General features: G+C 40.3%; 1 protein-coding gene across 1 annotated transcript in view; it reads right to left on the bottom strand.

Moving 5' to 3' along the window:
• Positions 1-473: 473 nt before the first annotated feature.
• Positions 474-27,790, bottom strand: part of EIF3H (eukaryotic translation initiation factor 3 subunit H) — an 86,259-nt gene continuing 58,942 nt past the window's right edge. The window contains exons 3-8 of the mRNA XM_024572035.4: positions 12,889-13,056; positions 11,317-11,416; positions 9,920-10,069; positions 4,419-4,539; positions 2,090-2,222; positions 474-698 (exon numbers count right to left, since the gene is read on the bottom strand). Of these exons, the coding sequence (XP_024427803.1) occupies positions 601-698; positions 2,090-2,222; positions 4,419-4,539; positions 9,920-10,069; positions 11,317-11,416; positions 12,889-13,056 (770 nt within the window). The 3' untranslated portion in view covers positions 474-600. The remainder of the gene's footprint in view (positions 699-2,089; positions 2,223-4,418; positions 4,540-9,919; positions 10,070-11,316; positions 11,417-12,888; positions 13,057-27,790) is intronic.

Raw genomic sequence — 27,790 nt, 5'->3', positions numbered from 1 at the left:
AACATGAAATCCTAAATTTAAAAATACACACAGAACGAATTCCATTTTCATACAAAATACGGCCCTTTGGTAAAGTAATTTATTCCATCAAGTTCCTGTGCCTTGTGACCTATGGGCACGAGCACTAGCCCACCGCCACCTGAAAAAACCCAAGGTGGGCCTCTGGGAAGCACCCGGAGCGACTGCAGGCCTGGGGAGCAGGGGTGCCCGGACAAGGACACAAAGCCTGGGCTTCCCGGGCACTTGATCAATGAGGTGCTAGAACCCACAGTGGGTGCCAGGACCTCTGGGTAAGGAGTCAGTCAGCACAAGCAGCACTGACCTGTGAGAAGTGGCACCTCAGAGGTAGCAAAGGTGATGGACCCTGGAGGCCTGAGCTTCTGGTGAAGATGTTTCATCTTTTGGAAATGAATAGGTAGAAGGAAAGCAGCTAGGTATACTATGTCTCAAACCAAATGAGTAAGCAGTCAAGATTGTTTTATTTATATATATTTTATTATAGGCTAGAAAGACTTCAATACACAAATGTATTACTTCCAAGACTGGCCCAGTGTGATCCTGAGAGTCCATGTTAACTCCTTTTCCGGAAGCTTCCTTCTTTTAGTTGTTGTACTCTTGCAGAGCCTGGGCCATGAAGAGTTTGCCTAGGTTTTGAGCCGTGAATTCCTTGATATTCTGGCAGTAAGTATTAATTTGGCCTGTGTGTTTGGGAAAGTGAGAGAGTGGGTTATAATGTTCCACACAAGAACACTGATCACACAAGAAATCAACATAATACAGAACCATCGGTATTTGGTTTGAGTTAAAAGGATGTAAAAATCCATTCTACTTTTCCATTACAGGTAATATGGAGTAGAAGTTAAGCTAACGTTCCACCCTTGGCTACATAGAGAAGGAAACTACAACTTTTAAAAAAGTTGTCAGCAGTTAAGAACATGGTGGCTGTCAATCAAAATGCACTGACTACGTGCTCAGCCCAGCTGCGCACAGGTAGAAAGCAGCACCCGCAACCCGCAGCAGGCAGGAAGGACCGCAACCAGCCTGCCCGTCGGACCCGGGCGCAGACTGGTGGAGCGGTTTTCAGTCTGTGCTCTGGAAACATGAAGGACTCCTGCCCTCCTCAAAGCCACAATGGAGCCAGAGCACCGAATCCACGAGAAGAAAGGACTGCGGCACTGCTTTTAAGTCTCACAACTAAATGATCTCATCTGCTGCCAACAGTTACGTATTTTTCAAAGCACGAGAAACGATTCTGTTTGCACCGGGCCTCATGTAAGTAAGGAACGTGTCTCGGTATTCCAAATTTAACTTACATGTGTTCTAGAAGCTTTACAGAACTTAGACTTTTCTCCCACCCTAAAAACAGATCAATAAAATATATCAATAGAAACTGCGGAAGATCAGATTTTCTTTGAATAGGACTTTTCACTCTAATAAATGCCTCAGAGACAACGGGCTGATGGTACCAAACAGCATTTAACAACATTTATATAGAAATAAGGTACTTATAGTTAATAAGACCGTGAATGAATGTTAGACATTCAAAATCAAGTCCTAGTGTAGGAAATAAAATCTCTACCACTCAAAGGAGGTGTTAAATAAATCTCCAGAGAAAGAGAAAGTCCACCCAGAATTATATTCACGTTGCTACAATTTAAGGGGAAACACTCTTCATTAAGTCAGAAAACTCAGTTCAAACACCCACACAGACTTGGGCTCAGTGCTGTGCTAGAACATACCAAGTAAATGGCTTCAGCTAAATTATCTTTTGCACTATGAGATTGTAAATTTTTTTTCTTACTCTCCATGAAAGATAACAAATAAAACCTTCCCATTTTTAAAAGTTTATAATGCCATCTAAAAATGTCTGTATAAACACACGGTGAGGCCCTGAAAGGACCGTGAAAATAACACAGCTTGGCAAATTCTTAAATTCTGAAATTACAGGAACCAGATTCCAATTTGTCATTCGACCATTTTAAACGTACTAGCTTTTATGACGTATGTTTTCTGTTCTTTCCACACTCTCACCTGGCCTGCTTTCTAAAGAACAGAAAAACCAGCTGGGTTCTGCACTGGCAAACAGTACCTGCTATGAGCAGAGAGTCCATCCTGGCCGGAGCCTGGAGCGGTTTGAAGAGTTTGGACAGGTCCTCCTCAGGAAGTGGGGGCTCTCCCCGACTCTGGCGCTGCATGTTTTCCTGCTGGCGACGCTGCTGATACTAAAATTCAGAGGGAAAACGATGTGGTCATTTTTCTCTGATGAGGAAAAAAGAACTCTCTCACTTATGCAACCAGCAAAACCCCACTGCTCTGAACTCCTATCTGTTTTATAAAGGGTAGCCCTTGGTTCCTCTCGCTCCTAAGAGACTAAACACTGCAAAAGAAGAAAATTCCTCTGTTGTAAACGCCAGTGTCACTCTGAGCTCTAAGAGCCTGTAACTAATGATTCAGAAAAACAAAACTGTTTATGTGAGAAACAGGAGGCTTGAAAAGTCAGAGAGGCTCGGTTAGTTGAGTGAGGGGGAGTAACGTTCCTACAATGGGGTCGATGACAGCATTGCAAGTACAAGTCATCTGAACTTTAATACCTCAGTAATGAACCACCACATGGAGGAATTCTTCCAACTCTGTCCCTACTGACCAATAGAGCAACAATACTGATGAGGTCATTATCATATTATCATCATCACTATTATTACTATACAGATAATCATCTGTGCTTTAAGTCTATAGCTAAGAATGAGTATTAGCTCAGATAATGCTGCAAAATCTTTCAAACTATGGACTGCGATGATTCTTGAGAGAGAAGGTGGGGATATACATAAAGGTAGAGATCAGTGGTCCCCAGCCTTTTTGGCACCAGGGACCAGTTTGTGGAAGATGGGGTGAGTGGTGGCGTGGGGACAGGAGGCGGAGGCGGTAATGCAAGGCTTCGCCCCGATGGCTAGTCGCTCACCTCCTGCTGTGCAGCCTGGTTCCTAACAGGCCAGTGACTAAGCTTGGGGGCGGGGGATTGGGGGTTTGGGACCCCTCGGATAGGTCACCTACAAACGTATAGATCAAATTACAAGCAAGAGCTAATAACTGTGAACTGCTTACAACAGCAGGGGACATTACATCCCACACACAGTCTTAAAAGATCAGGTAATGAGAAGCCAAAGCGGGCAGCACAAATTTTAAGTTCATGGAGGTCCTACGAAACCAAGGGAAAGGCAGTTCTTCTAAAGTAGAAGAGTAACTTGCTTTGCAAAGATCCCTATATTTGACACGGGTATGGGTAAGAAAGAATGAACATCAAATGCAAAATTTTAAGGTATATTAGAATTCTGTAAGAAATAGCTGAAGACTGGTGTCCAGAATCAACTGTCCCACAGGGGACCCATTTTCAGTTTGACACCCGGGGCCGACAGAGTCCTTTAACCAAAGGAAGGACACGTAGATGAATGCAATCAAGTAGGGCCCAGGGTTTTTCTTCCCCAGTTTATCCAAGATTTTCACCATCGCCACCTTTACCACCATTTTCTCAATTCAAATACTTCATAGATTTATATGGGTGTTTATAATCGAAGAATGGTAGAAACAAAGTATTTTAAACTTCATTAAATAAATGAACACTGATATTAAAAAAAATTTTAATTCCACATTCTCAGAACCACTTAATCCTACTGTTAATAACACCTAGTGAAAAGTATGTTTTAATGAACAAAGTAGCCACACACAAACACTTTCACATATGCACACTTTAAGTAGGATGGCCGCAACATCTCTTTAGGGAGATGACATATCTATGAATCAAATGTTAAGAACATTTCAGAGCAATATAGCCCAAAAATAATATCCCAGGAATTGTGAAAATCATGTGGCCTTCGGGCAACACTAATAAAGAAAAGGTTAAATGGCCACCGCAGTGTATGCGCATATGAGCATATTCAGGTAACTCTAGGGTTTTTATCCGCAATATACCATCTATTTCACAGCAGTTGGTCTATTATCTCCTATCAAAATTGCTTGCTCTTAATCACAATTGCTCAGTTTTGTAAATGAACTGAAGATTGCTAACTATGCTGCAATGAGCCACTACCAAACCAATTATAGTTAGTAAAGAAATGAGCTGTGACACTCCAGAATCTCTCTGCCTCCGATTTTCGCGATAAATGCAACTCTTATTTGTATAACCTTGGCATTGCAATCTGAGCTTAACATACCGGCTCTCTTTAAGCAAGGTATTTTTAAGTACAACTTGTAAGTAATATATTAGAAACATACTACACAAAAATAGTCTTAAAGTATGATATAGAGTTACTAGCTAAAAGTCAGCGCTTTATCAAAGATAACTTAGATCATTTTGAAGATGACTCTCGAAGCATCATATTTAGAAATGAATTCTGTTTGTTGAAGTTTTCCGGAATACCAACCTGGTGTTTCTGCTGCTGCTGTTTGCTCATGTTCCTCATGTATGTGTTGTATTTAAGTATATCTTGGCTCATTTCATCCACTCTGTCCATCAGCAATTGCAGTGTCTTTCCCAAATGATTGCTGAAACGTAAATATACTGACATGTCACATTTTAAAGTTACAGTTTGCCACTGCTCTGGAAGAGTTCCGAGGTATTAAACTGATCTGCCATTTGCTAAAAGAGTAAAATGCATGTACGCATAAAAGCAAGGGTAGAGGAAAGGCTCTGAGTCAGCTTGTTATTCAAACTTCTGCATCTGAAAACGCTCAGTTTCTTTCTGTCAGAGCATGTGCATGTCAGGATAGGAACTGTTAAACGTAGCTGGCAGGATATCTACATGCATATTTATTTTCTTTACAACCAAATTTAACCTAAGGTCAGTCAGTACTCCTGAACCCTTTTCCTTAGCAACCCCTCCCCAAAATGGTGCCCCACAACATTTAAATCAGTAGCCACAGAAAGGAAAGACCATGCAAACAGACTAAGACTTCTGGCATATGATGTCTCTATCTAACAGGTTTTCAAAGAGCAACGACAGCATTTATTCTGCAAAGCCGAATGAAGAGGGCTCCTCTGCTCTTGTCCTTCCTAGAATCTGTGGTACAGTTGTTCGTACTTCTTTTCCTCTCCAGAAATTTCTACTGCAGCTCACTTACCAAAATCTTGTAACATGATGCTGATGCCCAACACTTTATGTACATCACCCATGCACTGGCTAGACAATGACCAGCACAGTCGTTGACTTCTGCTTGCGATGATCTCCTACCACACGGTAAGGCCTGCTACTGCGCGTGTGCTGTAAAACCCACTAGCTGACAAAGAGTACTCATTCACTCATTTCGAGACCTATTACGTCCCAGCTTCAGTGCTGGCAAACGGAGACAAAAGGGAAAGAGACATTCACGTCTCTGTCTCCATTGAGCTTACAACTGATTGGGGGTGGGAAGAAAGAAGGGGAAGTAGAGACACTTAAATAGAATGGCAGGAATGTCTCTTCAGGGAGAAGAGAGGCTGAAAGCAAAGGGTGAGAAGGAAGCAGCCTGAGAGAGGCGAGAACTAGACAGGTAAGAAGAACAGGGCATGGCTGGAGCGCGGCACCAGGCCAGCAAGGCCAGACGAGCACACATGGGAATGTTCGCTGCACCACACGCCACCCAGCAGCACCGTGAACCAGACCCTCCACTTCGGGTGAGCGGTGCCCTGCAGTTCTACTTGTCTGTCACTTGCTTGGCCTTAAATTTTAAAATGACTGCTCTGGCTGCTTTGCAGAGAACACACTGGAGAGCAGAACCAGGAAATCCAGTAGGAGTCTACTGAGGCCTGCTGGCGAGGATGCACAGGAACCGGGATGCTCACACATTGTGGTGGGGATGAAAAAAGGGCACGGCCGCTATGAAAAACCACCTGGTGTCTCCTCAAAAAGTTAAACACAGAGTTACTGGAGGACCCAGCCAGTCAAGTCCTCAGTACGTACTCCAGAGAAATGAAAACATGCTCACCCAAAGCCTGTACATGTACGTTAACAGCTGCATGACTCATAACAGCCAAAAAGTGCAAAAACCCCAAATGTCCTTCAAAGGCTGAATGGATAAAATGTGCTTCATCCATACAACAGAATACTGCCGAGTCATAAGAAGCACGCACTGCTGACACGTGAGCGAAACTTTAAACAATAAGTAACACTGTACGAGGTGCAAGTCGTCAGACGGAGAAGGCCACTACTGCACAGTTCTGTTCACACGAAACGCCCAGAACAGGCGATGCACACAGACAGAAAGCAACCCGTGCCGGCCAGCGGAGGCAGGACGGGGGAGTGGCTGGTGAATGAGTGTGGGGTTTCTGTTCAGGGCGATGAGAATGTTCTGGAACTAGTGGTGATCGGTGTGCAACATTGCCAGTTAATTAAAAACCAGTAAGTTGTACTTTTTAAAATGGTGGGGTTTATTCTTTGTATAAAATTCTGCTAAAAATCTGGACTATTAAAAAAAGGATAAAATGAAGCAAAAGGTGAAAGAAAATGGATAATGATGCATGAGGTCAAAATATGTTCTTTCTTGGACTTTGATTTTTAAGACAAGAGAGACTGAAACAAGTTTAAATGTCCTTATTCTTAAGAGGTGCATGTTCAAGTCTTCAGGGGTTAAGAGTCACATCTGCAATTTTCTTTCAAATAATTATGGGGGAAAGTACATGGTTGGTTGGTTGGTTGGTTTTTATGTGTCTAGAGAGCAGGTGCAAATGTGGCGAGATACACAACCAGTGAATCCAGGTAACAGGGTCATGGGGTGTCACTGCATTATTCCTCTTTCAATTTTTCTTCAGAGGTGAACATTTCTAAGATTTTCTAAAACTGGGAAAACAGGGCAATAAATATAGGAGGAAAGAACCCATTGAGAAAGGAACTGAAGACATGTGAGGAGGAAGGGCAGGAGGGGCAGGGATGGGAGTGGCCTAAGGGGAGACCCTGGTCCTTTCATTCTGACCAGTGAAGAACTGAGGCCCTAAAAATGATATTAAATACAAGAAATGCCATAATTCACGACATGGTTAGTTGTTAACTGAGTCGTTTGTGTGTTTAAGTGTAACAGGAACCCAGAGAAGGGAGCGATGAGCATCAATCCTGGGGGCAGGTGGCTGGGGCAGTGAGAAAGAGGTGCACAGTGGGAGTGGAGAAAAAGTCCTGGAGGCGAGTTACTGTAATTGGCAGAGAAAGAACCGCATTTGCTCCCAGAGCTTAAATGCTGGAGGCTGCCTACACTGATCTGAGTACTGAGAAAGGTACTACTAGAACAGACTCACCTCTCCACCAAAATGTCTTTAAAGTACTAATATCATGTATGTAATTATATGAAGAACACAAAAAAGCACAGGCAGCGTGGACTTTAAACATTTCATAACATTTATATAATTATAATGCTCTTCAGAAATATAGCCAATAAGAAATACTAAAAAAAAAAAAAAAAAAAAAAGACTCAAAATCTGCACAATAGTATTTGCAATGAAAAAGGAATTAACAGCAATACATAACTATTTCAGAGATACCAGGACATAACAGGTCCATTACCAAGGGCAATTTTATGGGGGTCTTTTCAGTACCAGTTCAACTAGAATACTCAAACAGGGAGTTACTGTTAGGAGTTTCAATAAAATAGCCTTTTCGCTTATTACCAAGGAAACAAAAGAAGCAAACACAGATACCTTAAACAGATGTCAACCAGGACACGCAGTGATAAGTCGGCTCTGGCTACAGTATCAATTTACCCTTGTTATCCTCGTATGATGCCCACCCTCAGTTTACTTTGTAAGAGGAAATAAAAATAATTGTTTTTTCATGTGTGAAAAGCTAAAGGTTTATGTAACACATTTATAAAAAATTAATAAAAGCTGTTATGAAATAGCTATTACCAGAACTTTCATCTAATAAAATTAAAAATTAGAACTTTTTAAATGAAAGGGACTGTCGCATGTTTTATTCACAGCACAGACAAATTTATCAGGTAAATCAAAGAACTGGTAACCACATATGGGTTGTGAAAAGCAAGACCAAACAAAATGTTTAAGGAGCTGCTTAAGAATGATTTCTCATGCGGCTTCTTAGAGAAAATTTTATGGTAACCGGCCTGATTAACGTTACAAAATAAAATCTGAAATGAACTAAGCTTTTAAAATAGTATCATCAGTTTCGGTCAGCGTAACAGTCCATTAGCATAAGCACTGCTTCAAGGCTGTTTCATGGCTTCTCCCAACAGGGGCACCAATGTGCCCTTAAAGTAACTTCACATGAAAAAGCAAAGGGCCCCACCTCCGATTCCACCACACAAATACAGGAGATAAAAACTAAAATACAGTATCTGTCTCAATCTGGATAGCTATGGCGAACTGGGAACATTTTCTTGGCTATTCAACTCATGCCCTGGACAGACAGACAGCACGTGCCAGCTCACTGCTAACGCTAAAGCACAGACGGGCTCTGTGCGTTTTGTACGCTCCATAAGGGAAGCTTGGGAAAAGGTGAAGACATAAATTATGTAAGCAAAAGCGTTCACGTAGTAAATTTAAAATTACTATATAACCGTATACTTAATTCATCAAATTGTAACTTTGCATTGCTGAGAAAGGTTCTTAGCTCGAAGCTTTAAATACAGGTGTGCCAAGTGGGTTTGTAAAAGCAATAAAGAAAAATAAGACCTTCTAAAAGAGACAAATTAAAGGATTATTATGAATATATGCTCGCAGTCAAACAGCACATTCTTTAGTGCCAAATTAGCCTCGCGACCTGGCTGTCGCACGCACATGGTTCACTGCCCCGCTGCCGCCGCCTCCTCCTCCTGTGAAGACTCCCTTGGCCTCTGTGGTGCACTCACACAATGAGGCGGCACTTCAACCCCAGCTCAGCCATCCCGGGGCATGGAGAAGACACCCGGCTCTCTGGTCCCAGAGTCTAGCCATCCCAGAGCGTGCAGAAGACATCCGGCTCTCTGGTCCTTCTGGGTTTATCCCACTTGTCTTATGGCAAAGAATTTTGTATCATTCTGTTATACAAGCTTCCATCTGGGATAACTAGAGATCTGCTTAAGTAACTGAGCTTCTATTCCAAACCCATTCCTTAAGGAAACAATGTTTCTTTCAACCATTCCACAAATGCATACTGATTGCTTACCTACTCTGTCCATTTAATTTCATTCTATGGGTGTGTTAGCCTTCACCCGCCACACGACAATCACTACTATCACACAATCACTACTATCAAGCTTAAAGGACTTCGAAGAAGAGCTACATATAGGAATCTGTTCATATTTCTGTTAAGAGAATAAATGAAGGGAAAAGAAACAGTAACTCCATAAAGGAAACAATTTGTTTTCAACACTTCAGTCAGCATTTTACCCGTGTAATAAATAATCTCAGCAACTAGATACGCCAAAGCAGCCACAAGGAGCAAACTATGTCACCGCTAAGACAGCAAAAGATAGTGCCAGGTCCCAAAATTCTAGTTTTAGTTGGAAATTCAAGCTGGAAGCTTTCTACTAATAAAGTCTGCATCTGAACTAGGGCAAGTACCACCAGTAAAACAAAAAGGTATTTTTATTTTTCTCCCGAGCATTATTAAACACCCAGGCATAATACCATAAGCCTCTGAGGGCGGTATACAATAAATAACGCTGAGCCAAATAAAAAAAGCCCTTCCCCATGGGCATTTACCTTATCAAAATAAAAATGATACAGCAAAGGCAGCAGAGGATTCTTAGAACAGGAGCTAATTGGTATTCAAACACTGTTTTACTTTATCAGTTTGGCGGTTTTCCTGGGCAGGACAAGTACTACATGTTGTTGTTACATGTCTTAGTAACCTCAAAATGTGCTTAAGTAATTTTCTTCTTGTTTCATAGGTTAGAGTCTAAGTAAAGAATCTTTTTGCAGAAAGTGATAAAAAGGGACTTTTCATTAGGCAGGGCCCCTTACCTGCTAGCAAGACTGAGCAATTCATGTTTATCTGCTACAGCTGACTTCTTCTCAAGCTCCCACATTAGGACGTTGATCAGATGTGAATTTTTAATTACAATCGGCACTTCTTCAAACATGTGCTCAAAGGTGATACTTCCCTTTTTCAATCTGTGAAGCGTGTTAAAAATAATTTAGCCTGGTGGTCAGAAATAAATGTTAAATTGACTATTTCATACATTTCCCCCTAATTACAGGCCCTCTCCAGGATCTTTGTTTCATTAGTACGCTCTAAAAAAGGGAGAGAATAAGTCTTACAGTCAAGCATAACTCGAGTGATTTGAAAAATGAAAATGATCTGCATTTGAGCTATAATCCCAGAAAATGAGATTCTAGGCAACAGAAACTTTTTCTTTGTAATCAGGTAACCTCCAAATTTCATTGATAATAAAATGTAAATGTCATAGGAAGTTATGCTATATAACCTATGTTAAAAACATTTAAGATAGCTAGAAAAGAGAAATGCTCGAGTTCTCGGAAAGCTCATTTTAAAAGCCTGCTGAACTGGAGAGATCAGCCACCAGCAGACCACCGCTCAGACCGCTCCACGCCCAGCGATTCGGGCACGGGGGGAACGCAGCTTCCCACAGCTTAGTTTTACCTACCATGCCCAGAAACTCTTCATGTTTTCTTCTTAAGTTCTTTAAAAAGAACTTTAAAACATCTTCTTTTTAAATTCTTTGCACCTTAATTTAGTTCAGGAGTCAAATGGAAAATGAGCAATGAAATTTCTGTCTGTCCTACGTGAAGTCAAAGCAACTAACTTTAATAAGGAAAAAAAATCCTATAATGAACAGAAAATGGAAAAGTTCTGAATATTTCTTAAAATTTCTAACACCAATATTCCAATGCCATTGTGTAAGATCACAAAACAGCTTTACTAATTTTCTGCATACTTGCACCCCAAAATTCCCAGTAAGACACATGCCTTAATGAACCCTAAAATGTTTATTCCCCACCCCCCACCCACCCTGCACCGCCACAAAACAGGAGCTCGGAAAATAAGACATAGAGCTCACAACTGGACTGACTCGGAGTTTACAGGCTAAGAGCCGCTGATCACTCATTCCATCTCCCTTTATTTAATCATTTCATTCTTCGAACCCAGTAGCTAATTAATTCCTACGCCAACTGAATTCACCCTCGGTGAGAACAACAGATGAGACATTCCATAAAGAATAATTTAAACACAGAAAGGGAAAAAATCAGTGGCACTCGGCCAGGCAGAAAACTTCTACCGTCCACATGGCAAAAGCATTACCACACCACCGAGGATTCAATAAATGTGGCAAACTAAAATCTTAGAAGAAAAACACTCAGTCCTTTACTGTATACCTTATAGGCCCTCAAACACTTACGCTTCAGGAGAAAAATCCTTCTCTTTACAAACTTCCATCAGTTTAGGAGTCAGTCTGTATGCCTTCAGTGAGAGAGACCCTTGGGCAGTTTTTATGGGATCTCGAATAAGAAAGAGAGAAAGTAATTACTGAGAATACTGTCCCTGCCAGGGCTGGAATGACATTGGTTTTAGGCACAATCTGTTATTTAGCACACCACCTTTGCAAAATGAAGATCAAAGTAAACAATCAGAACACAATTTGAAGCAGATTCAAACCAGTACAGCAAGCAGAAGTGAAAATGGAGGAACCTATTATCCTACTTATAGTAAATAGGTAGAATAACTTCCTGAGCTAGAACCAGTAATCTTCATGAAAATTAAACGTATCATATGTCCTATACATCTGTTGTAATTAGACGGAAAATACTGATGAATATTAAATATTAAAATTCACTGCATGTATTGATATGGTTCTTCAGTTAACTAATTTCAGTGAATAGCCTCGCAAACAAAATTTATTCATAATAATATTCGCTGTTCAAATTTCTTAGTTGCGGCAGATTTTTAAAAAAACACACACTAAACTCAAAGTGCTATCACAGAAGTGTCTTTTTAGTTTTAGAGAAACTCATTTTGTCAAAACTGCCTGCTGAAACGGCCCGTGAGTGCGGGAGCTGCGCACTTGCGGCGTGGCAACGGCCCTGGCATGCCAGTATTCGCCTAGAACCTGTGTTCACATTCATGTTGTCTGAAACTTAACACAGTGAAACTTCTAGCAATAGGTGATAAAATGAAAACCAAAATAGATTGAAACAAGTGGAAAATTCATCAAGGTCTGATGATGCAATGTTTCCAGCCAATATAAGTACACTTTAACAACTTGTTCTTTACTGTAATCCAATTGTTAACATACTGAAACAATTTTGGGGCAGCTCATAAGATTGATCGTATTCATTAGTATTTTTTCTGACAGATACTCAGGACGTTACATTTACTTCTCAGCTGGAAACTATATGCAAGTCTGCCAGATATGGCAAACTGTGAGTGTTTGGGGAGGGGGAAGGCTATAAAGCTGTTAAATTGCCTACAGTTCTGATACAGCACAGAACATCTGGTCTGGAGAGCTTGAGGAAACACCATTAAATGGGCCGAAAAGAAAAAAATCTTTGTGCTAAGAAACAGTCCAGGTTTTGTACGCTGCTGTCAGAGGTATAAAAAACTCTTGGCACGCTGTGTTATGATTGGTCAGTCACGTACAGAGCCAGACACTCTAGCAATCGGGGTTTGTTAGACATCTGGTCTAGTTCCACCAGCCCTTTCAAACGAGGGGGGGGATGGAGGAGTAAAAATGAAGCAGCTACTCCAGCATTCCAAAATGTACACATCAGGGCTCTGATAGCAAGAAAAATAAACAGAAAGAAGGAAACCCTGTCTAGACTTAGCTGCTGCTGAGGCTGCTGCAGAAACAGGGTTGGTATTTACTTGAGAAGGCCTGCCAGGCTGCTCTTACAGGCAAAAAGACAGAAAGCAAAAATAGTAGTAGTAGTGATATTAAGGGAAGAAAAGAATAATAAAAGAACCCCCTACAAACCATAAATGAGAACAACAGATTCTTCAATGGCATGCTGGTAACTAAACTGGGAATCCAGGAGCGCCCGGGTAATGAACGAGCCGTAGTACGTGGACTGGTACCAGCCCACGTGGAGATGGTCAATGTTGACATGGCGAAGGCTCCGCATCATTTCCATCTGATATTGAACTAGATGATGGGGGGGGGGGGAATAAAAGAGCAATTACTGAATAATGATGCTAATATTAAAAAAAATCCTTTTTGGAAATAAATTTCAATACAACTACTTATTAGCTAAAGGGAACAGGTTTCTAGACTTAAAAATCAGTTCACATAGAAAGAAAATAAAATTAAGCTTTCAAATCATTTCAAATCACTAGGACTTTCCTTTGTTTATTAGTGAAAAAAACATTTGTTAGAAAAGGTATTAAGAACATAATAATAATGCCTGTGCTAAAACAAGGAATTATTTATTAAATGTAGTTTCCAATCCCCTTTTTAAAACCCTAAAAGTAGTATATGTCTAAGAAAAAAAAATGTGTAATTACTAATCTGGTGGCTGTAAGAAATTTCATTTGAATTAGTAAGTAAGAATTGTTATCAATGTCTTCTTCAACAAAGCTTTTAGAATGGAAAAGTTAAAACCATTAAGAAAACTAATAGGGAAACAATTAACTACCACATTATTTAAATGTGAGCAGGATACAAGCTGTAGCTGAGTTAAAATATAAGAATTCATTTTTGCCTTCATCTGGTGCCCCCTGCTGCATATGCTAAATTTAAAAAGAATTCTTTTTTCTTGTTTTTGTGTTGCTTTCTGTTAAGCACTAGATAACATTTTTTATTAGAATAGTTGTTGTATTTTAACCTCCATGTATGGAATGAAAAGGTTGGGTGACTTTTGCTTTTGTCAAATTAATGACTACAATGTATATTATAAACTTAAAGCAGCATTACTGGAAACGTAGGTGGCAAGCTGGCAATGCATGAAACACTAGAAGAGCAATTTAACCCAATAATGAATAGCAAATATGTGATACAGAAGAAAATTTTATAGTCAATAGTAATATCCAAGCTATTTCTATTATAATAAAGGCATAACTATGTTGAGTAAACATATTTGCTTAACTCAAAATCTAACCATTTCATTTTTAAAGCACAATCAAGTTTTAACAAAAGTAAAGTTCTATGTCTGTCATTTCCTGATTATGGCACTATAGTTTCACAAAGCAAAGAAAATTCAGGATCATGAAGTATAAAAGAACCTCCCTTTGATGGGCACGGTCTTATTTCTCAACACTTGTTACTAAGCAAAGAAGTTATAAATCTGCTTATTCCAAGGAAGATTCTAGTTCTCATGATAAAAAATGGCAGCCGACTCATCAACTACGCAAGAAGTTATGTTTTTTTAAACTTTTTCCTTTTATATACAATAAAGTGGTCTCAAGAAGCAGCAGTATAAAATTAATGTAATAATCTTCTATCAATTATCTTTTGTCTTAATTTTTTGTGTCCCGGGCACATGAGACCCCCTTCCCAGCTACTTTAACGGGTTCTTATTGGTCACATAAATTTAAGACAGAATCACTGCTATCACCTCTTACTGCTTAAAAATTCCACCATTCTTTGAAACTAACGTAAAATCATTAATATGGCTAATAAAGTTAATCAAATTTAACTTACAAACAAAAAGTTTCAGTATAACAAGTATAGGAAGAACCAGACAAATACCATTTATTTTAAAATAGGGAAGAGATGGGGAAAAACTACCAAGCAACTGACAGAACAAGCATGATTTCATAGGAAAATTTTTAAATAGTCAATACATCCGAAACGTTTGAGTCAGCTACAACGAAAGCAGAGGTTAGATTCTGCTAACTTGCAGTAGTAGAAAAGACAAGACTTGGAATCGAAAGCTGTAGGTGCCCATGCCAGCTCAGATTTCTCCTACTCGGAACCTTGCCGGTCCAGTTAATGACCCTCCTCCAATGCTTAGTTTTCCCATCTCCAAAAAGACATGAGAGCACATCCCAGTCGCAATGCTACCACTCCACATCATCCATCAGATACGCTAGCCAGAAGTAATGACTTTTCTATCAACTAAACCAGGGCCTCCAGCATGCATTAATACTTTAAAAAAATGAGCATTTCTCTGAAAAATATTCTGTAATCTTACTAAGTCTCCCCTCAAGTAGCCTGAATACAACAGATTTTATTATGACATTTTCAGGGTGCAGGAGGTTAAAAAAACCTGTATAATCCGTAGCAAACCCCCAAATTCCTTCTTCATCCAGAATCTTACCTGCCTCACAGCCCCCTAGATAAGGAGAAGAATGGAGGTGAAGTGCTTCCCTCGGGCAGGGAAGAAGGTGAGGGACGTGAGGCCTGTCGTCCTGTGGAGTTACCTACCACTGCTCCTCGGCACTTATTCCTGGGGGTGGGGATACGGAAACGGGGAGACGGGCTCCTGTATTATTGGGGATGGAGGGGACACTTCCATTTCCTTCTTCTACAGCTTAGAAAATCATGACACAGATTTTACAAGACTTTAATAAAAATTTGTTTTTAAGATCGTAAGAGTTTTCATATGACCTAAATATAGTAGATGAATATACAATTTTAAGGGTTAAGATCAGTGAGAGGCAAACTGACAAAATCGCTTTTGAAAATCTACCATTCACTGGAATTTCACTATTAATTTCACACACAAAAGTATGTGCCGGGGCTCTTCCATGGGAAATCTGTGGACATTCCCCGTCTTGATTCGAACTTACCACCCCAACTAAAACATTTTTTAAAAAAACACAACCTAAAAAAAATAAGATAAAATAATGACCCCTTGGAGACACCACACGGACTGCGGTGACCTGCACAAAGGTAAGGGCGGGGGCTCAGCCCTGCAGCACAGCTGGGGCCCACTGAGGCCCAGTCCCCTCCAGGACGGCTCATATGAAGCCCCCATAATTGCAAGATTTGAACAGGTCATTTTGATTCAATAAAACTGAAAAAGTGACTGGTTTCTATTATGCACAAGCCAAGGGACAAGAAACACCTCGCAAACAGCCGAGTGAACTGCTTTCTCTCCAGATTTTCAGGTATGTGTCCTTTGGTGTCCTTGCCTCCCTTGACCCACACAGGTTTTCCTCTCTTCAACCCTAGTTTTCAAACCACACAAAACTGAAACCCTGCAAAAGCATCTTAGTAGCCCTAACGAGAGCTAAGAAACGTGCAGCACACTATCTCACTAAACCGCCTCAGAACCGGGCTTCCAGGCAGCCACCATTAATCAACAGATCTGAGTCACCACACCTCTTTATACAACCCTCCCCCCCACACTGCCTGCAGAAGAGACCAGGAAAAAAATCATGAAATGGTGCCATGCCACTAAATGCTACACAAAAAAAATATGTAAAAGTTATTACATGGTGAGCAGTCCTGGAGGGGACTGCTGTGCCCCGGCCCACAGGCTCTGGGCAAGTGGGAGCTGGAGCTATTTTCCTTCCCGACCCGGCCAGCCTCCCTTTCCTTGGCTGGAGTTGAAATCGGAGGAGGTAAAAGATGTGGCTAGACAGAGATAAGGTTTACTCCTATTTAGGGAGTGCCTCACACCTCAGAAGAAAGAGAATCACTTCGAAAAAAACAAAAGGAAAAAAAAAAATGGGGCCCTGTGACACGAAGTGCCTTAACTCCTATTGCTGAGTTAATACAAATCAATCAAGTAAGAAACAAGCACTCAGAGGCAACTCTGTAAAGCTGGTCCAGGGTTAGACACGCTTTCATTTTCGTTCTAAAGTTCTCTTAACAGAAACCCAAGCAGCAATTTCAGCCAATGATACTCACTTCTGAGTGAATGGCTAAATAATCCTGGGGAATTTCCCAAAGACAAATAGCCAGAGGAAAAAGTTTTTGGAGGGGGAAACTCTTTTAAAGTTTATGATAATATTCAACAGAAGGGCTCAGAATTGTGTAGTGAAAAGTAAGGCAAGAACCTTTTGAACATTCTTAGTTTAAAAAGCTAACATTCTATCGAAGGAGAAACAGTACACAGCAAACAAATTTCAAAGACAAATTGGCAGTTACTCCTAAGCCAACTCAAACTTCTAATACAAAAGCTACACATAGGTGTAATTGAGGTGGTGCTACAAAATTTGGAAGGCTTATAAAAATGATACGAAGTTTTATCAATCTCTTCTACCTCTACAATTGTCTTCATTGGTTAATCCTCTCCCAAGCAAAGAAGAGCCTGGCTTACAACACTCAATAAGTGTTCGTAGTCTGGCACCAGTACATTCATATTCACTTTTTCCAGAGAGCCATTTTTGCAAACAGTACATTTTGAATTGCCCAGAGCTAAAACTGTCTTAACTGAGGCAGGCTGCCCAATAACTATTCCTTTCAAAAATCCACACTTGTTGGACGTTCTCTTGTTTTATCTCCAAATATGAAAGCAATGACAATAATATGCTGTATTATATTTAAATGCTGTATCTGGAGTTACACTGCCAAACAACCACACAGGCGTTTGAGACTTGAGTTCTCCTGAAGGTCAGTGGGAAGGACAGTGGATTAGAAGCTTTGCAGTACAAGTAGAATAATTAGCCAGCATTCTTTTCACCTTCAGTTCTTCACCATCATTTAAAAAATTATCTTTTTGATTTCATTATTTTAAGTGAGCCCTCATGAAATACAATTTCCCTCTGAAAAAAAGGAACAAAGAATTGCCACAGTTGGTTAGACGGGATAAGCAGAAAGTAGGAAGTTAAAGCTCTGGCATCTCTACAACTCAAGCTCTGTCAGATTAAGGGGGAAAAGTGTTTTATAGATGTCTTACTAGGGAAATCCTAAAGGACAAAATAACTTAATTTAAACTTAAAAAATTTAATGGGTCTATTGTCTTAATGGCTTAATATTGTACCAAATACAAGTTATTTTAAAATGTTATAAAATTATATTAAAAAAATGTGTGTAGATGGGTGGAGCTGAGCACCAAGAAAGAAACGAGCACTTAGCACTTGCTACATCAGACCCCCTGCTGCGTGGTCTGTGCCTGTCATCTGACATTGCTCCTCACCAAGACTCTAATGAGCTAATCATGATTATTGAAATCCTTTTAGAAAAAGCAGCTTACCAGGCTTGGACTTGTAAAGTGGTAGGACTGAACCTGACTTTAACTCTCTAACTCCAAAGCCTAGGCAACCACCCATTTATGAAATTCCATCTCTTCTAAATGGGAAAGTGTAAATTATTTCTGAATCAATAAAGGGTAAGACAGATACAACAGAATTCCATAATTTCTAGATTTTCAGAAACCACAGCATGTGCCTGTTTGATCACTAAACTAACCAAAAACTTAGCACTCCAGTAAGATTTTAAGTGATAAAACTACCTAAGATTTTTACACGTCAAAGTCAATAATTACCATAAATATATAATCAAACTCCTAAAACACTGCATTCTACGTTACTATTTGAAACTTACGCCAAGGCTACTGTGTAACCAAGAACTGGACTAGATCCAAGATGACCTGTACAACCACATCCAGGAAGGGAACAGAGACCAGTTTTACTACACATCCTTTGCAGCAAAGAAATAAATTAGGCCCAATCAAGAGATGGTTTTTAAGACAAACAAACAAACAAACAAAACTCCATAACTCTGAAACAAATCAATGATTTCAACAAACAGGACTGGGAAGGAAAATACATCAAAATTTCCTATCTGTTCTGGCAGGAGGGCTATTTTCAGGATTGTTAGGAAAATAATTACAAGCCTCTTCCCCTGCAGCACCAAGGGACACCAGTGAGCACTGGAAGGCTAGGAACTATGAAGGTTCTGCTCCATTATCTAACAAGACAAACTATCCCGTGCTCTTCTCGTCAGATCAGATTTTCTGCCAAGTTGCACATACGTTTCAGGCAACGTTCAAAGCCAGCAGCAGATGTAGACTTAAGCAAACAGAATGTGCATTTGGAAAAAGAAGTAAGAGTCTTCTTTGGGTGCCGAGAACAATGGAGTATACACATTCCTTAAAACTCCCATATTATCTTCGCCCAGTCCGTATCACATATTCGCCCTGCTTTTCCAACTAGCACATCTGTTATGCAGGCCACCCCTGTGACTGCCGAAGAAGTGCGCTAACAGTCCATTCTTCACAATAAAGTGTCCAATATAATTTCTACTCTACCTAGCAACTAACCTGTCCCATTTAAACAGTAGTAAAAATACTGTCTTTCTTAATAATCTTACAGAGATATTCTTTAATAAATAGTTCCTTTGTCCTAGGTGATTTAATTTCTCCTTTAAGTGTTTATGAATTCTTACAAAGAATCTCTTCTGAATACCGAGCTGGGAATAAGGGAATGGGGGTATGTGTGTCACTCCATCTTTTAATTTTTAAACCTAGTAAGAGTTTTGAAAATTACTGCAAATCAGGTTTATTGAGGTTCTAATATGTCTCAAGAAGTCTTCTGTGACATAAACTGGATTCTTCACATAAAATAACAAAATAACATGTACAAACTGTCACAGATTCATATTATCTTCTTACTCAAATCATGAAAGCCACTCAAGAGATTCTATTAAGAGATCCATTCAAGAGAACAAATAATGAGTTTTTGGAAGTACTGTTTGCAGTGACCAAACTGGGGGGAAACCAGTGATTGAAACCATTTACTGAGTACCACCTTTGCCGGAAACCTGCTAAATTTGAGTGACATCATCTTTGATATGACTGCCCACTGAGCTGGTGGTAGGTAGTTAACACATTTATCTTTCTGAACCTTAATTTTCTCACCTACAAAGTGTGGTTTCAACTTTCAACCACATGATAATGACAATTTTTTAAAAACTGACCTCCAGTCCCCACGGCTCTTTGCTCAATGAGCATTTTCAGAGGGAAGCCCCCCGACAGGCGCCATGCTCTGTCACAGTTCACACTGACGTTTTTATGGGTCCCACCCTCCGCACCTGCTACTCCAAGGTGTTCCCCCTCAGTGAGGGGCGCTCTAGTCACCCGTCTTGACCACTTCCCCCGCACTCAGCTCCCACAGTCATTCACCCTCTTGGAAGCTCTCAAATTTGTTCCCTCCAAGGCAAAAATCATTTAGAATGTTTCTAAAAGTTTAACTGGCATGGATACACAGGATGCTGAGAAAGAAAAACAGCATATAAAACTATAAATCACATAAGGCCTATATGTAAACAACCTGGTCTGTTCTTTGCTTCTAAGGAGGAAGACTGGGAAGAAATGTGCTAAAATGGTAAGGACAATAGTTCTCCAGGGAGTGAAATCACAGATGATTTTTGTTTTCTTACTTATTCTTACCCTCATTTTTCTTGTTTTTTTTTGTTTTTTTGTTTTGGCAAAAGAATTGTGCAATACATGTAATATTGAAAAGGGCCATACACGCATAGCGAATTTCCATTGCTGAACAACGTGCCTACATTTAACATGGTCACCAAATAATCTGGGTACCAGCGCTCTTAAATCATGGAAGCAGGGAATGGGAGAGGGTGCCAGACTACTCAGAATCTGAAGCATCCAACCTGGTCTGAACACCATTTGCTAGAGACTGAATTGTGACTCACCCCAAATATGTTAAAGGCCTAACCCCCCCAATGTAACAGCATTTAAATGGGGCCTTTGGAAAGAACTGGGTTTAGCAGAGGTCTTAAGGGTGGGGCCCTCACAATGGGATTAGTGCCCTTACAAGCAGAGGCACCACAGTCTGCTTCCTCCCTCTTCCCGCCACAGGCAAGTACTCATGAGTACTCATGAAGATACAGTGAGAAGGTGGCTGTCTGCAACCCAAGGAGACAACCCTCACCAGACACCAAACCCTTGGGTTTCCAGTCTCCAGTACTGTGAGTGATAAACCCCTACTGTTTAAACCACCCGGTCTATGGTATTTTGTTATGGTAGTCCCAGCCAACTAAGATTTCTGCTTTATCACACAGGAGTTGTGTAACCTGCTACAAATTATCTTGGCCTAGGTCTCCTTGTCATAAAACGGGAGAGAAACAGTATCTACTTCGTCAGGTAGTTAAGATTTTATAAACCATTCATAAGAGCTTAGTACACTGAATAACCTTAACAAGAAGAGCTCAACAGGCTCTCACCATCAACTATTATTCAAAAATGCTATTTTTTTATCCAGATTATGGTAGTTACCTGGCTCAAAGGAGTTTTTGGAGAGCTGGGCCTGACTACAACGTCCTCAACTGTGGTGTAGACTCAGCCCCTTCTCCATCTCCAGACTGGGAGGAGAAAAAATCAGGGAAATGGAGGGGGAGATCAGAAGTTGTGCATGTGACTTAAACAAAAAGACTTTTGAATCTATAACATCCACTTCATGAAACAGAATTCGCAAGCACAAATATGATCAAAAACAATCTACCATGAAAAGGGATTATAAAAGGAAAAAACATTTCTTAGAAAAAAAAACTATAAGCTAATTATATTCAGTATAATAAAGAATAGATTCAATAAAGAAAGAGACAAGCTACAGAAATTAGATTTTGAGAAAAGGTAACCCTGGGTGTTCTATGATTACTGTGTACATAACGATATAATTTCTAGTAGTATGTAAGTATTATCTCCCGATTCCATTTATAACTCTTCCAAAGAGAGGAAGTTAAGCTTCCTGCCCTCTCCCCAACAGGTAACTTTAAAAACAACACTGAGAACGGGTGAGGATGGGAAGGAGGAGTAAAAAGTAGTGCAAGCTTACCCAGGAGACTGAGTAAAAGGTTACTGGAAATACAGCCCATCCAAGTGAAGCAGCTAAACTCAGATGTAGCAAACAGCTTTATAATGCGCCATACATTGCTAAGTGAAATGACCCATTCTGGCACCTCAAATATCAAAGACAGTTTCCCTTCCCTTTGAGTATCAGGACAATTTGGATGAGAAGATCAGAACTAAAGATGCTATACAAAGACAGCCTAAAGGACATGATCTTTTAAGAGACTCCTTACCTGCAACCTAAATAAGGGAAAGCCAGCAAGAACTAAAAATGACAGAAGTTACAGAAAAGATTAGGAAGGGCAAATAATTTCCTGTGGAGTATTTAAGTCAGAGAAACAGAAGTACTGACAACCACACTCTCCATCCACCCTTTCTTGTCCCTACCTCTTCTTTCCCTACATGCTCTGCTTCGTCCAAACTTGTTTTTATAGGACAGGAATTCAGGTACCATACTGAGAAAATAATCAAGCAGAAACCCTCAGGGCAACCACAACAAACCCAAGGTTAGAAAACCTGTGGCTTGTTTTTAACAAGGCCATGTTTCCTTTCCTGTTGCAATCTCCTTTTCCCAAGACCACGGGCATATGCACCTGTGGACATGGGGACCCAAGGCTTTCACCAAATTCTCAAAGGACCTTGAGATCCAAGAGAGTAACAGCTGCTGAGATGCAGTGGCGAACCAGCCAAATGTGGTCCTGGCTCTCACAGAACTTCCATTCCTCTGTCTGTATGCGGCAGAGAAGGGGGAGAGGCTAAGCCTGAGTCAGTAATCAATTCAGTTCCATGGCAGCCAGGCACCACCATCGAGAACAGCAAGAATGCCAGGCCAAAGGTCAGCTCCCAACCAAGGTGGGAGAAAACTACAGCTCCCAACAGAATGTCACTCTTACCCCTGTCCTACCCAGACCAGGAAGTCCAATCATTGGGAAAGCTGGATAGAGGCTTCAAATAAACTCTGAGATCAAAACTACCAATGCCCAAGGTGGACAAGATGAAAATGCATGCCCTCACCCACAAGGTGGTATGACTGGAGCTAATGAAGCAAGACTGTTCTAAAGGTCTGGAGTGGTGATCCTAATTGAGCAGGAATTTTCAACCTTTTTCATCTCATGGCACACATAAACGAATTACTAAAATTTGGTGGTACACCACAAAATACTGAGTTGGCCAAAACTCAAAATAGCAAGGGTTTTTTTTTTTTCTGTAAGATGGCTCTAGTACCTCTTAGTTGTCTTTAACTTCATTCAAAACCATTTTATTAGATTGTATTGTGACAGATGCCGTATCAGCATGCGTTAAAAATAAAAATCAAAATTGGTGAATTTTTGTGTAGCCATTTTAGTATTGAACATGGAAGAAAATATGCAACATTTTTGGCATATTATGCTTTATTATGTCAAGAAAGGTGAAAACATGACTGAAACACAAGAAAAGATGTGTGCGGTGTATGGAGAAGGTGCCGTGTGTGACTGATCCAGTACGTCAGAGGTGGTTTGCGAAGTCTCGTGCTGGAGGTTTCTCGCTGCACCATGCTCCACCGCCAGGTAGGACAGGTGACGTTGACAGTGATCAAATCGAGATACTGATTGAGAACAATCAATGTGATGCCACGTGGGAGATAGCTGACATGTTCCAAATATTCAAATCAATAAAGTTATTGGTGAAAATGAAAAATGTGTCTTTATTTTATGGAAAACACTAAACAGACTTTTTGGCCAACCCAATATATCATATTTATTTTTTGCCAATCTGACAAAAAATAGGTATAATTTTGATTCATTCACAGCAGACAGCTATTGTTGTGTTGGGTGTTTCCATTTTTTTATTGGACAATATAAGGGAGAAGTGGCCAGTGTCCCTACTAAATAGTCAAGTATTGCATGTTTAAAAAATGTTTGCAGCACACTGGTTGAAAATTGCCACAATAAAGAGATAATTCTTCTCTATTCAAGGAAAAGTAGGTTTCTAGCAAAAATGTTACATTACAAAATTACACTTAGCACAGCATACCACCCTGCTGTTACAAATGTATCTTGGAGGTAGGTATAAGCTCTACAGTCATACACTAAAAACCAACCTCAAGCAACTTTAGTAATGCTGTTATCTTTTGAAGATTTTACAGAGATCTCTAGCACCTATGTGTCTGTCTAATAAGTTGTCATTAAGTAATCTGAAGCTCCTGAAGATGCTTTTCCGTGGAGGGCCTCTTGGATTAGGGAGGAAGATGAAATACAGTGTATTTGGGCGGGGGGAGGGGGTATAAATCATTGAAAGGCAAGAAAATTACTACAGAAGGATGTTGGAAGGCTACAAAACAGGCCAAGTAATTTTCCTCCGCAATTGGCAGGCAGGACCCTGCCAGATGTTTGAAATAAAATTAACCTCTATGGGCTACACTGATAGAAATAAAAATAAACTGCACAACTCTAAATAAATACATATTTGGGGAAGCAGAAGTAACTGTCTAGGGAAGGGCTATCTTTGTTTTACTTTGACTGAGCTTCCTTGTCTTCCCCGCACCTTATCCCCACCAGAGAATTCATCCCGCGCTGCAGTGTCCACAGGTACCAGGCCAGCGGCGTAGGCCAAGGATTTTCAAAACGAGCCGAAGGCAGACCAAACACAACCTACTCGAAAAGCTAAGTTTAATCAGAGCATTTGCAATGTTTTAAAGCATCGTCAAACCAGGTAATATCACCTTAACAACAGAAAAGCCGTCCTTTATCCCCAAAGGATACCTGTCCATTCCTTGCAGAAAGGAGTACAACTCAGTTACATGAGAGGCAATACAAACGGTTTACATATGCTTCCTCCTTATATTTTGGAGAAGAAAAACCTTCCCCAGAAGAAACAGCAAATTCATACAGTCACCCTTTCATATATATTCACACGACAAGTATTTATTCCAAGCTGCAACATGCCAGGCTTTTAGGTGCTGTCCAGCACGGCGTGATGAAGACAGAAAGGGCTCCTGCAGCTGGCATTCCAGTGGGCAGGGGCAGACCGGACACACAGGGTGACATTCCTGACTCTATGCAAACGCTTAACCTTCCCTGCGGAAAATATCTGGGTAATCCCCTCCAGCTCCGGGCCTTTACAGTGAACAAACTACCTCTGTTAATGACAGACAGGAAATCAAGCTTGGACTTCAAAGGCCCGGCGTCTTACCTTGCAAAGTAATACAGTGGAAGAGAACAGCTGCAGGCTGAGCAAACAGGAGAGCTGAACTGTAATTTTGGCTTTGCCATTAACTACACAATGAAGCAGAGGAAACCCTCCAAATAACCAAACTTCCCTTAAAATTACACTTTTACTATCACCCAACTTTAAATTTATCTCAAGTAAAAAAATGACTTTTTAATGTAAATGTTTATCCCACGGCGATGGAGATAACAGTAAGTTAACAGTCAAATGGTAAAGACCACTCTTGAGAGAAATCGGACATTTTGAAAGAACTAAAGCAGGGACCACGTAAAAACCCTCCACAAACAAAATACCATTGTTTTCCTTTGTTAAGCTTGGAAATTTGAACCAATTATCGCTATTGTGTCTTCAGGTGCTAATATTCTATATGAATACATGAAAAAAGCCAGTTTTACCAAAATACGGTTTAGAAACCCTAACAGTAAGAGTGGTCAGAAGAGAGGCAGCAGTAAGGAGGATGGCGGGTTAAGAGGAGACCAAAGTTCTCCAGGCTGGCCCTGCAGGAGGCGGCGGAGGCTGGTGAGAGGTCATTAGATTTTCCTCCCAACACTTCAGTTTTATTTCAGCCAAGCACTGGCACCCGGTCTGCCGAACCATTCTTATCTACAGATCACTTAATGGACATTTGACACCCACGAAAACCACCAATTTCCAGTTGTAAAAAGCGGTTATCTTAATTTTAATGACACAAATAAAAGGTTGAGCAAATTAAACACAAAACTGCTTACATCTCTGACAGAGGTGACGTGCATCTACCACGAGGAATTGAATGCCCTGGATTCCAGGTTGTGTGGCCAGGGGGTTTCTTTTCTCAATCTATTCCAAATACGTCAGACACTCCTCACTCAGGCTCCTAGTCATAAGCAAAAGCACCGAGCACTTTGCTACTGTCAGATGATCCCACACACATGGATGACAAAGACCCCCAAATAAGGGAAACTGCTCATTAAACTTCTGTCCAAGGTACACGCTTCACTTAAAAATTAATATTCCAACTGGGGAAATTCTGGGGACGGGATTCTAACCCTTGATTTCATCAAGCTCTGGCGCTACTCCTGTCCCATTGCGGTATTTAGATGTAATGGGGACACTTGACTCTTCCCAGTACCGTAACTTCCAAGTTCAAAGTTGCAATATTTTTATTCACAAGGCCTATTGTAAAGCTACTCAGGGCACTGCATGTTAGCTTAAACATGCCACGTTAGCAAACTATTTGAGGGCATGGAAATAGCTCTTACTGGCAGTGACTGGCTCCCTAAAGAAGGTATGAAGACACAACCGCTCCTCCCTTGTCACAGACGCACGGAGGCATCTGTCTCCTCACAGGCAGTGTGGGAGAGCAGGCCGCTCAACCTCCTGCCACAAATGTCTCTCCGGGCATATTCGAAAGGTAAGTACTCAGATACTGACATTTTAATTTTATTATTTTCACTATTTCCTTCCGTACTAAGATTAGAAGGCATAACATTATTTTAAGTCTAAACTCCACTGAGAATAAAAAACGGGGGGCTGGATATTTCAATTACAAGAGACCATGCATTAAAAATTCATCCCAATTTCACTGACGAGCATTTGCAAAAACAGGAGGGGAGTGGAGAATTCTAGAGCCAGTGACACTACACAGTGGGCAAGTGGCCGCTGTGGCTCCAGTGCCCGTCCCACTAAAAATACAACTGGACTCGATCAGTCCTGATTCCAACACACTTTTTCCAGCCTTTATCATAGCTCACAAAACAATCATTTTGTTTTGTTTTAGGAAATAATTCTTGAGAAAGTATTATTTTATATTTGTCCTGGAAAAACTTTTATTGATATACCCAAAAAATGCCACTGTAGTTTATTTTTGAAATCCCAGAAATGTTTTGACAGCATTATGCCACTATCTCACAAATAACCAAAAATTTTGGGGACTAGCAGCAAATGACTCAAGAAGTCAGTAAAATCTATTTCCAGGCATCTATTATAGTAATTCCTATTCACTTTTCCTTTCAATTGCTTGTGTGAATCATCACATTCCTAGATTCTCATTCCCGGCATATACAGACCCACAATCCATTTAGGCCATGGTTTCTCAACCTGAGCTCTACTAATACTTTGGGCCAGAAAATTCTTTGTTGTGCGAGGCTGCCCTGTGTACTGTAGAATGTTCCCCAGCATCCCAGCTTCTACCCACCAGGCGCCACAGCACACTCCCGAGTGGTAGCAACCAAAAATGTCTCCAGACCCTGCCCAGTGTTCCGGGAGCAAACCCCAACTCTCCTCAGAACACTGATTTAGGCACTGGAGGACTGTTTAATTGTCACATTAAATTATCCTGAGACATAGTGATTATGTTACTAATTTTTATGATAGAATTAACCACTTTCTTCCATGTTTTTGAGACAGGATTACAACACAATAATAAGAATTACAAATCCAACTTCAAAAAAAAAAAAGCAATTGATGTAATCAAAACAAAATACCCTATTAAACTATATTACCTGAGACAAAGTGACCAACTCACTGTCCTTTATAGTACAGCCTGTAAGAACCTAACCATTATTAAGAAAGTAACTGGGGGTGGTGAACACACAATACAATATACAGATGATGTATTTTAAAGTTGCATGCCTAAAACTGATGTAATTTTATTAACCAATGTCACCCCAATAAACTCAATAAAAAAGAAAAAATAAACCAAATGAGATAACAATAAATAAGTACATCTTCTAGGAAAGTCATAATCAATCGTATGCCTTAATATGTAAAATGTGTATGAGCACAATGGTTTCAATGATTCAAATTTCAGGTAGAAAATTGAAAAGTTTTTAAATGTTCATTTTAAGATTTAACTTACAAAATTCAATACTATCAAAGGGTGATACAGCACAGCAACAGGCAGAACTTTTAGAAGGTTTAGGAAAACCAGTAGCAGAAACACGTGCAATTGAGAGCCTGAAGTTGAGGACCAATTACAGCAATCATACCATCTCA

Source organism: Desmodus rotundus, chromosome 8, assembly GCF_022682495.2.
Source record: "Desmodus rotundus isolate HL8 chromosome 8, HLdesRot8A.1, whole genome shotgun sequence".
In the NCBI taxonomy this organism is placed as follows: Eukaryota; Metazoa; Chordata; class Mammalia; order Chiroptera; family Phyllostomidae; genus Desmodus; species Desmodus rotundus.
The sequence above is the reverse complement of the archived record's forward strand: the minus strand, read 5'-3'. Positions and strand labels throughout refer to the sequence as shown.